The 11,399-nt window shown below is 35.8% G+C and overlaps 1 protein-coding gene and 1 long non-coding RNA gene across 2 annotated transcripts; both read left to right on the top strand.

The window, feature by feature from the left end:
• The first annotated feature begins 2,575 nt into the window (after positions 1 to 2,575).
• On the top strand, positions 2,576 to 5,803 carry LOC122094798. The gene is made up of 2 exons (XM_042665396.1): positions 2,576 to 2,623; positions 5,231 to 5,803. The coding sequence occupies exons 1-2, from the start codon at positions 2,576 to 2,578 to the stop codon at positions 5,801 to 5,803; spliced, it is 621 nt and encodes a 206-aa protein (XP_042521330.1).
• A 2,149-nt stretch (positions 5,804 to 7,952) lies between these two features.
• LOC122057083 lies at positions 7,953 to 10,049 on the top strand. The gene is made up of 3 exons (XR_006133451.1): positions 7,953 to 7,966; positions 8,138 to 8,236; positions 8,325 to 10,049. It is a non-coding gene; the product is annotated as an uncharacterized LOC122057083 (long non-coding RNA).
• The last annotated feature ends 1,350 nt before the right edge of the window (positions 10,050 to 11,399 follow it).

Raw genomic sequence — 11,399 nt, forward strand, 5'->3', positions numbered from 1 at the left:
AATCCTCTACTTAAATGAATTTAAAAAATAAAAATAAAAAGGAATTTTTTTTCTAGTCCAGCAAAAGCATAAAAGTTACAGTAGGTGGGTTGGTGGGCGAGCCACCTAGGTGTAGGTGGTTGGATGAGAATATCCTAAGATAAAAAAAAGCCCAAAACCAGCCAGACAAAGATGTGGCTGACCCCATCTGATGAACGGCTGAGATTAAGTTATAGGTGGGGCAATATCTAATCCTAAAATATTTAACGATTCCAGAGGGGTGACACAACATTTTAGAACCGTTAGATTGACATCCAATGTAGTGCTTTTCTACCTTTTTTTTTGAGAGAAGGCCTGTGACCCTAGGAGAAAAGAAAGATCTAAGGTGCTGCTCCTAAAAGAATAAACAATATCTACACTTTGTTGACTGGATAGATTTACACAATAAAAGATATTGGAGACATAGAAAGGTGGACGGGACTCACGAGTACTAGTTGGCTACACATGAGTCGTGTTTGTTTGTTTCTTTTTCTTTATTTATTTTTAACTAATTTCTCTCTTTTTTCCTTTTCCATTCCCCCTTGCAAGAATATAGATCTGTGAAAGATTCCTATGGAATCCAAGCAAAATCTCTCTCAAAATCTCTCTCTCTCTCTCTCTCTCTCTCTCTGTTAATTGAAATGAGGGTTTATAATGGAAAAATGTAGTGAAATGTATTCTACAATACTAATCCTAAAAGCTTCTTGTTGCACAAAATTGAACCATTAAAAGCAGATCATCTTGCCTTTTTATTAAATCTTTTTGGATATTGTAAACACTAAATTTTTGAGATATTTTATTAGGGAGAAGAAAATTCCCTTAAATATATATAATTAATAAAAATAAAAAAAAAACCAACAAATTTGGGTTCGCATTTGGAAAAATCCCATCTCGCTGGCAAAAAACCAAAATTTTGCTGACGAAAATCCTATCTCACTAGCAAAATGGAGTTTCGTCAGCAGGAAAATTTGGATTTCACCGGTGAAACCCCCAAATCTTGTCAGCAAAATCTCAAACCACAACTAAAAGTAAATTGCTCCAAAACTTAGGAAAAGACGATTGAAAATCATTAAAATTCAAGAAAATACTGTTTGAGTATAAGGCATATGCCAAGGAGATGCCCCAAAAAGTGAAAAAATATGACAGCGCCCTTGAGCTCAAAATTTTTCCTCAAATTCAAAGAAAACATGGAAACTCTGCAGAATTTGTCCCTCTCTCCCCCACCCTTCTATTTTATTTAGTAACATATAGTTATTATGCTCAGATTCCTAAAAATAATATAGGATTTTACGTTTTTCGCCATTATAATGGCAAAATTTCTGTAAATAAATATATAAATTTCTTTCGTGGTAATGGAAAATTTTATATAAGAAAGATAAGACACTCATTCACCTCTATCCAGTTATGTATGCTACGATATAAAAATTAGTATACCCAAAAGTAAAAACAATTGATATATAGTACTATAAATATGTCAAGCTATTGTTTGCACCTAAACGATACACAAAGAATTTTTTTTTTTTTTTTTTGGTAGAATACACCAAGATGTTAGTATGCACAGATGCAAGAAATTATAGGATTGCTACTCCAAATCTAAAACATGATATATTATCATTCAACTAAGGAAAAGATATGTGTATTAATGTTTCTTCTCACCCACTGTGAAAAGAAACTTTCATATTATTATTTTTTTCCGTTAGTATCATTAGAAACCATCATCAATAGAAAAGAAAAAAAAAATTGTTTCTAAAATTATCAGTAAAGTAAGTTATAAAGTTTTTTTTTTTTTTTACAGAAATTTATAATGTTGTTCACTAATCATTCCCTTTATTAATATTATTTTACTGCCATTGAAATGAACAACTTAGATTGATTTAGAGCACCAAATCAGCTATTAATGGTGTAGATATGGTTCTAAACGTGAAGTAGAACACAAGCAAGTGGCAGAAATTTTTTAGAGAGAAAAAGGTAAATCGTCATTAGTATGGATGATTGTGTGTTAAGTTAAGACATAATAATCTTTTATTAAGAAATGATTTGCAATAATTGTTGTTGCTATTATGAATGACATTTTTTTTTTTCCAAAGGCTACCAAAGGAAATTGGCTTAAAACACCCAAAACTCGGTCGACTCAATCCGATTTTTAAGATCCCTGGTTGAAGTAGATAATGGAAGGAATCAATTTTTTTTCTTTGTTTTTTTAAATCTTTGACATAAGGGCTAGTAAATAATCTCACCGTCGTTTGAAAAAAAATATGATTCATAGGGGTTTGTTGTACACATAGAACCCTTTTTTTTTCTTCTCAATCTAATTCAATTTGTCACATGGAAAGTAAAGCTTTCATTGATGGCATTGTGAGAATAATTTTATGGATTAATCATTAAAAATGAAATTGTAAAGGTCCTACATATTGAATCATAGTATGAGAATGAGAAGCAATAGTACGAATATTAGGATAGCCTAGTGGTGGTAGCTTCGGCTTGTGGAGTCAGCACCCAGGTGTGAGTGTGTGTGTGTTTTTCTTATTTATTCTGTATCCACCCATAGGTTACCCAGATGGTTAAGGCAAACTGGGATTTGTGTGGATTAGATGCAATGTCTCAGGTTCGATTCCCCATCTGTGTATTTGCGATGATTAGTCGAGGTGCAAGATTTGCCCTATGGTTGGCATTTCTTGTGGCCCCTCTGTGGATCTTTTTCTTAACTCCTTTATGGGTTCTTTATATAGGTCATGGTACACCTTTTGCACTAAAAAAATAAAATAAATTAAAATAAAAAGAAAAGGAGAGCATCTTCAATTGTAGGTATCGCCGAAAGACTGATGAGTCCACCGAGGTCAAGGACTTCAAGAGAGATGAGAAGTGTTATGGAAGGAGATAACCAGCCTTTCATTTGGGTTTGAGCAATGAAATCACTGGTGGATAAGAAGTCGGGTAGATAAGTGTTGGCCAACCCACTTATCTAGTCGAATGGAAGTATCGACGTGAATTGCAGCCTTGAAACTAGTCAAGGCTATTAGATCTTTGAGTTGCACTCCTTACCTAATATCCTTTTGCACTCTATGGTGGGAATGAAGATTATGATGACAAGAATCCAGAGCTTGCTGCCCATAATTGTCTGCTAAGTGGTTCTTCCTTAGGTGATTTCTCTCTCTCTCTCTTGAGAATTTTTTGGTTCTTGTTTAATGGAAGCCATAAATGTTTGTTGCCTTCTTGTTGTCAATGGTGTCATTTATATCAATTTGGTGTTACTCAATCCATAACATGTTTTTCTTGACATGATAAATTCTGATACGGATAAAATAAGTAAATTACTCTTGGATTGAAGTATGTTTTTTAATTCTAATAGGCATTTTGAGTAGTTTTCTGCTAATTCTCCCCCCTCCCTTTTTTTTTTTTTTTGGCTAGTGCAATGACAATATATATTCTGTAGTATGTACGATTTATTTTCAGTATGTGGTTATCAAAAAGCCTGGGATAGATGGTGAATGTCAATAATATACTGATATTTTTAAATGAAAATTTTGTGGAATTCATGAATTGGAGGTATTTAGTTACATGAAGCATGAGATAAGTAGCGTACTTGATCTTTGTATGTATTACAATCATCGTTCTGGAGGGGGAAAAGAGAATGTGCTTGTAGTCCTTCAGGCTTTGCAGTTGAATGCTCCATTATTTTGGACATTTATGTGATCCATATTTTTGCAGAGCTGGTTGGCTGGTGCTGATCCAAAATTCCTATTACTAAACCCCTTTTTTTGCTAGTCATGGTGAAAGAAAGGGTTCTGTAATGGTTTTCATTAGAGAGAAAGTTGTACATGCCACCAATGGCAACAGTGCTTGCTGTTAACAAACTAAGGTGGAGGACCTCTAAGTTTGTTGTTTGTTCTTTGAAATAATTCTCTTTTATATTTTTTCAACATAGTGCATCTTTTAATGGCTGTTTTGTTAGTATTCCATTTTGTTACGTCTCTTTTAACAGTAAATTCAATGCAACTTCCCCTTCGTGAGGGCGAGACTGGCTGGTTGGGTTTGGGTTTGGGTTTGCCCAAACCTTAGTGGTCAGTTTATCCAAGGTTAGCATCTTGGATGCCCCCTTATACTCAACAAATGGCCCCTAAAAAGGTCGCAATAGGATGAGTTGAACGTACATTGGTGTAAAGAACTGATTCAAAAATGAATCATGAATTCTTTCTTTCGCAAACCATTATTTAATGTTTTGGAAAGGCTCAAGTTGTGTTCGTGGCAGAGGTAGCTTGTCTCACTCGCCACATAAACCAGAACTAGCGAACATTTCATCTTGTTAATTGGAATGGACTTTGTATTCATATGTGAAATGGGGCTGGAAGCAAGGAAGATCATTTCTTACCAAGGAAAGAGGCACTTGCAAGTTGCCAAAGCTTGCTTGCACGTTTCATCTTGTCAATTGCAATGGACTTTGTAGCACTTTTTTTTTTTTTTGCTTAAGATAAGCAATGAAAATTTATTAAAGGATGAATGGAATAATACAAACGGCAACAACAGAATGCAGGTCACTACCTTATATAAAACTTAGCTTTCCTGGGTTTTGGAAAAAAACAAATGGCACAGGGAAGTTAGATTAGTCGCTGCTGTTAAGTGTAGTATATAAATCTCACAAGTAATTCCTCTTGTGTTTTTGGACATTCTTTTTCTTTATCATTGAAGAATTTGTATCTAATTAAGAATTCATCAAAATCCTGTGAAAGTACATCATTCTCCTGTAATTTCTCTCTTTCCTTCTATTGATCACTAATTTGCTTTTTTCATAACCAGGGAAGCTGTTATTTGTTGCTTGGTTTTCATTGACCAACCATACCTTAGCTACAGATTTTTCCATGTCATGAATCCTAGCAACAGAAGAATCTATTGCCAAAATTTCTTTGCGCAACCAAGAAACATACGGTTTTTTATGTATAGCCAAAATCTCCACCATTCCTTGGGGAGTCATTTCCATCATTTTGGTCACTCTGTCAAAATTGTAAGTGGGGAAAACTATTCAATTCTTCAATCTAGTTCCCTGCAGCATTGGTTTAAAAATTGGCAGGAACTAAGAAAGCATAAACTTACTACAAGCACTTTTGGCAGAGCTGTTGGGTTCTGGCCAGGCTAAAGAGTCCAGCTTTGGAAAGAAAAGCTTGGGGCAATTAAGCCTTTCACTGGGAACCTTGCTACATGTTGGAACAATATAAAGGAAGAGGAAGCACTTGAAACTTATAAGCTTATAACAGGAAACAATGTCTCATTTCCTCAATTTCAGATCCATAATAAGAAGAATACTGAAGATGAATGGATCGCAGCTTCCCCTCATGGGGTGGTCTACCAGGTTGTTTGTGGTTTACCTTCCAGTGGGGTGCTGGAGATTAAGTGCCCATTTTTTGGTGGTGACATGCAGAAGGCTTTCCCATGGAAACGAATCCCTCTTTACTGCATTCCACAAGCTCAGGGATTAATGGAGATATTGGATCGGGACTGGATGGATTTCTATGTCTGGACTTCTAACGGAGGCAGTTTATTCAGATTAGAAAGAGATGTAGGGTACTGGATCCTTCTGAAGGAGGCTTTATCTAATTTTTGGTGGGAGCATGTCCAACCTGCAAGGGAGCTCTGCAGTAAGTCTCAGATCACAGATCCTCTTATTCAGTTGAGATCACTCGTGCCGACACCAAGGCATAGACTGTGTCCGGCCATTGTTTATGCTAGCAAATACCTTGTGGATGATTCCAAGTTATTAATGCGAGAAATTCATGGAAAACTTATAAATTGAGGTATCATTGAATTTTCATGTGTTGAAAGTTGAAACATAATTGAGTTGTGATTTCTAGAGATGGAAGGATGTTTATAACACTTTCTATATGTTTGGCGAAATCGAATTGATTTCATTGAGACTATCAAGCAACTACATAATGGAGAGGAGAGGCGACAAGTTGGATAGGGAATGGTGGGTGGGTTGTTGAGAATAGGACAAATGGTTTTCACCTTGTTAATTGAATGTGGAATTGGCTTCTCTATGTCAGTTACTGAAGGATAAAAAATTTGATCTAATATGAATGGTTTATGATGATCTAGATGAATTGTATATGAAGGGCAAGGTTTCCAATTTTAAAAAAAATGGGTAAGAAAATAATTTGGTTGATCTTACTGTAGATTTCAAAGTTGCATCAGCAGTCACTTTGGTGGAGGGGGTCCTTGATGCAAATGGGTGTCAGGACTCGGGAGAAGGAGAAATGGAAAAAGGTTTTCACCTTGTTAATTTAATGTGGAATTGACTTTTTGTTGCAAGCTACTAGCTAGAGGACAAAATTTTATACAAATGGGATGTGATGGGCAATGTTTCCTATTTTTGCAAAGGGATCAGGAGATAATATATTTGATCTTTCTAGTAGTGTTCGAAGTTGCATCTAGTCATTTTGATGGTGTGATCCTTGATGGAGAATGAATATCAGGATTGATTATGACAAAAGTTTGAAGTGACGACTGTAAGTTACCATTTGTTGCTTAATGTTTATCAAAACTTATTCCTCTGCAGAAGTATGTTAAGCTAGGTCTTGAATTACATTGTACAATTGTCCTGATACCATATAATCTTGTACATGCAACTGGGTGGGGTTGGGAACCATCATTATATAGCTGCTTACATCCTTCAAGGAGATCTCTAAACCAAAGCATTATTGGACTCGATCATTCTGGTTCTTTATCTGCAAAAATCTTCCAGAAGTCATAAAAATGTTTTGCTAGATCAAATGATAAGATTAGCCCAGAGACAGTTTCGGATTTTGAGATCTCCTAGTGGTGACAACTTCCAACCCATTTGCATGTATTCCATGAATTCAGAACTTTAGTTGGGTGTAAAAGTCCTTTTCTTGAATCTGTTTTCCTGTCACTACTTTTTTTCTCAAAAAATAATTAGTCTTATCTTGTATTTTTGGGATCTTCATTTTTTTTTTTTTTTTTTGACAGATAGGCCCCAAAGAGAGTTGAAATCATGGCCTTTGAATTGTGAGGTGTTGGTCCTTGCCAACTGAACTACACCCTTGGGTAAAAATCTTCAGTTGTGTCGGTACTTCCGTGAAGTTTGTAATGTTTCAAATAAATGCAGCTGATCTTCCATCCAGTCATAAAGATGGATTGTTCATACCAATTGTATATCGAAGTCAATTTACCAAACTCCAATCTTGGAACCTTTTCTATGATAGCTCAGGCCATAGCTGATTCATTCTTCAAATTAATTTACTTGCAAACTATCCAATAGAATTCTTGTTCTGCAGACAACCTTTTTAGTTTGAACTGCTTTTGTTGAAATTGGGTCAAATACTTCACAACTTTCAATGTGTTTGGTTTTGTAGTAGCAAGTTTTACTGGAAATTATATTTTGAACCTTTTAATTCTATTTACTTATTTTAATTTGAGCTAGACTGAAAATTGTGATCTACTTGTGTTTTTCTGCAGGCTCTTAAAATGGATGGCGGACTACTATAGAATTTGCACAAAGATAGGTCTTGATAACATTTCAAGAAACACGTTTCTATCATTTCTATGTCCAAAAATGATAGAAATGGAACAAAAAACGTTTGACAAAATTGTTTCGTTTCACTTGTTTTCAGAAACAAAAATTGAAATTTCTACCTATTTATGGTTCTAGAAACGCCCCAGATGAAACAAATTGAACTTGTTTTTGCGTTTCTAGAAACAACTACCATCAACAAAACAAGTTGAACTTGTCTCGCGTTCAGAAGAACTCATTGCAGAATGAACTCATCCTTGCCACCACTCTCACTGAAAACTAAGTTGGTGGAATTTGTTCTTTTTTATTGAGTCTTTAGGGTTTTAGCTTCTAATGATTGGATAATTGAAATATTTCTCCTAGAATTTGACAATCTTAAATTGAGATTTGACAAACTTCGGTGAAGGATTTCACTCATAAATTTTGGTACATAATATATTATCACTATTCATAAACTAATCTCCCCTATCTCAATTTGTAGAGCTTTAATTTGTTACTTTTTTATCTGGCAATGTGTACTGTGAGTCTGATGTATCAATCCCCCCACCCTCCCCCTTTCCCCAATTTTTTTTGTTTTTTGGTTTTCTTCTTTGGTAGTTTGTTTCATATAGTCGTTGAAAGGAAAGCTTTTGCAGGATCACTTGAAGCAAAGGCAACTAGTTTTTGAAAATCACTGTTCAAGAGGTTGATGCAACCGTAAGCATTCTACTTGAAATTTTTTCGTTCTACAATTAGTCTTCGAACTTTTGGGGAGCATATCAAATCTGGTAGAATTCTTCTGCAGGAAAATTGATCAGTGTCCTTGTCAATACCCATATACCAGAGATTGCCTCTCAAAAGAGATCTTAAAGATTCCTTGCTATTGGACCAAATCAACACTGGCAGCCAGAGGTTGATTGAAAAGGAAGCCCAGCCATGTAAATGACATTGTTATTTTGTGCTATTTGTTCGACTCCGTGGAGCCAGACCACAGCCATATCCAAAGACAACTTAACACATGGTACAGGACGATGGTGTTAGGTTACTCGAAGCTCAGCTAAATCGATTATGTGTTTCACAAGAAAAGCTCGTTCTAGGTTCAAAATCACTGGTAAGCTACATAAAACCAAAGCCGCCGAAAAGAACAGGGCACATAGCCAAGATCAGGAACCCAGCGAGAAGAAACTGCGGCATTTCTTCACTTCTGATCCCCTTTCTCTCTCACTCTCCCGACAACCCCACCTGTAATATATCAAACGAAACCAAAAAATTCAGAGATGAAAATCCATGTCCGTGTCTTTCTGCATCTTTGAAGCACATAAATACAAAGGCTACAGAGTCAACTAAGAAGACGAAGCGCAACTGAGAAACCCAGAGAGAGAGAGAGAGAGAGAGAGAGCTCTTCGACGACAACAAGCGATAAACACAATGTAAGTTCCAAAATTGGATTACGTTTTGTATAAAATTTTAACAGTATGTGTCTCTCATCGTCTTCTCCCAGAAATCCAGCAAGGGTGGCAGCGAAGGCGACGGAAGCGTCGCAGGTGGTGGTGGTGGCAAGGATGAGTTCATTCTGCGATGAGTTCTCTTGAACGCGAGACAAGTTCAACTTGTTTCGTTGATAGTAGTTGTTTCTAGAAATGCAGAAACAAGTTCAATTTGTTTCATCTGGGGCGTTTCTAGAACCATAAATAGGTAGAAATTTCAATTTCTGTTTCTGAAAACAAGTGAAACGAAACAATTTTGTCAAACGTTTTTTATTCCATTTCTATCATTTTTGGATATAGAAATGATAGAAACGCGTTTCTTGAAACGCTATCAAATGGGCCTTTGGTAATACCTCTCATTTTTGTGCCCAAGAAATGAACCAATCCAAAATATCATCTCAAGATGGATATCAAGTAATACCTTTTACTTCATTCCCAAGATGGTCTTCAAGGATAAAAAATTAAATTGTTCCCTGTAAAAACCTCAAAACCTCCTCTTCCCTAAAACCTAATATCAGTTTGCAAAGGAGATAATAGCTGCTCTTGCCTTCAGCTGGACAACGAGCTTCGCCGTTGTTCCCTCCGGGAAGCCGACCTTGCCTCTACTCCTGAAACCCTCTGAACTCACCCCGACATTCGCTTTCAGATGATGAGAAGAATACCCTGCAGCAGTCGAGATTCTGATCTTTCAGGTAGGTATATCCCTCCCAGATAAAATTAGAAAAAAATCGATGCTTCTTCTTCCTTTCTCCTCAATGTTCGCTGCTTCTTCTCTTTGTTTTTTTCTTTTTCCTTTTATGGGCCTATAATGGATGTGCGCAGTGTTCTTCTTGGGATTTTTGAGTTCAGGAAAGGGAGAGACTTTACCCCCCACCCCTACGATAGCAAACTAAAAGCCAATTAACAACAGCAGGCTCTCAGTCTCAGTTGAGTTGCTGCTTTGGTTGAGGTCAGAATATCGAAATCCAAAATTATACCCCCGTTCAGGTGCCTTAATTAGAGAAGAGCCGTTGAAGATAATAACTACGCAGCCTCGTTTGATAGAAATTTTTTAGTTTCGTTCCAGATTTGAGAGGATTCAATAGCTACTTTATTTCTTCTCTCACAGTTGGATTCTGTTTGGATTTTTATTATCTCATTAAGCCAAATGCATCTGCAAATTTGAATTTCTGAATAGTGAGAATCTCTATCATATATTTGTACAACCCAATTGACCATAAATGGATTTCGAAGTTCATTGGTGCTAAGAAAACGAGCCAAAAAGAGTAACGATGAAGAAATCGTGAATGATCATCTGTGTTTACTTCAAACATTTCTCGGTTGGCCCAACAATGTTTGTAAGATACTCTTAATTCTATTCCTTCACCCATCTCCACCTATCTCTCAAACAACATTGCCCTCAACAGATTAACTCAGATACAGACTATATGAAATCCACAAAAACAGACTGAGAAATCCATCCTGATTGAATCATTAAACTCTGTAGAGGCAGAAAATGGCGACAGATTAATTGAGATAGAAACCCATCTCCTACATTCTCTTAAACAACATTTTTGGACAAACTCATAGAATTTTCTTAATCCTATTCATTCACCCATCTCCTACATTCTCTTAAACAACATTTTGGACTAAAGTCGAGCAGATTAATTGAGACAGAGACCAAATTAAATCAACCAATCAATATGAAACTTATGTTCATTTACATTCTGACTCACCCATTATTTCTTATGACCCATTATTTAATGTCCATTCCAAATTTGAGAGGATTCCTCTTCAGATTATGGGATCTCTACAAAGGGGGGAATTGTTTTATCCATAGGCTTTGAGGACACCAGGAGAGGTTGGGAGTATAGAAAGCTGTTTATTAATTTTTGGGTCCACTACTTTTTTTGATGAAGTTGTCCCCTCATCCCACTTCTCCCCCCCCCTTTTTTTATTTATTTATTTATTTAGAGAACATTTTATTGTTGGTTATGCACTGTGTCTAGGAATCCTATTAATTTTGCACATCTTATTGTTAAATATTAGGTTACTTTTATAATGGAAGCATGTCATGCCTTTGAATATTTTGTTCTTCTGCTACTCGTTGTGAACTAAAGGATAAATTCTTGAATTTATCTATGCATAAGTACTTTAATTGTCATGACCTTTCTTGTGGGATGTATTGTACTAATGTAATGTTAATATGCTTGATAGGATTTATCCTTTACATATTAATGAGCGAAAATCTGAAATTTTAGTTTGTAGTGCAGCAATAGTGCAATGGCTAATAACCAGGTGGTTGCAAAGGAAAATAATTTGAATTCCATATTTCTTGAAGTTCTCGCTTTTTCATGTCATAATGACAATGGCTTCTAATTATTGGCTTTAATTACTTCACATGTTATCAACTC

The sequence above is a fragment of the Macadamia integrifolia genome, chromosome 12, assembly GCF_013358625.1.
Source record: "Macadamia integrifolia cultivar HAES 741 chromosome 12, SCU_Mint_v3, whole genome shotgun sequence".
NCBI classification, from domain to species: Eukaryota; Viridiplantae; Streptophyta; class Magnoliopsida; order Proteales; family Proteaceae; genus Macadamia; species Macadamia integrifolia.

Excerpts from the sequence above, each read along its gene's own strand:
- LOC122094798 (XM_042665396.1), top strand. The coding sequence starts at position 2,576 with ATGGTTAAGGCAAACTGGGATTTGTGTGGATTAGATGCAATGTCTCAG. Across the intron at positions 2,624-5,230 it reads GATTAGATGCAATGTCTCAG|GAAGAGGAAGCACTTGAAAC; the intron begins GTTCGATTCCCC and ends AACAATATAAAG.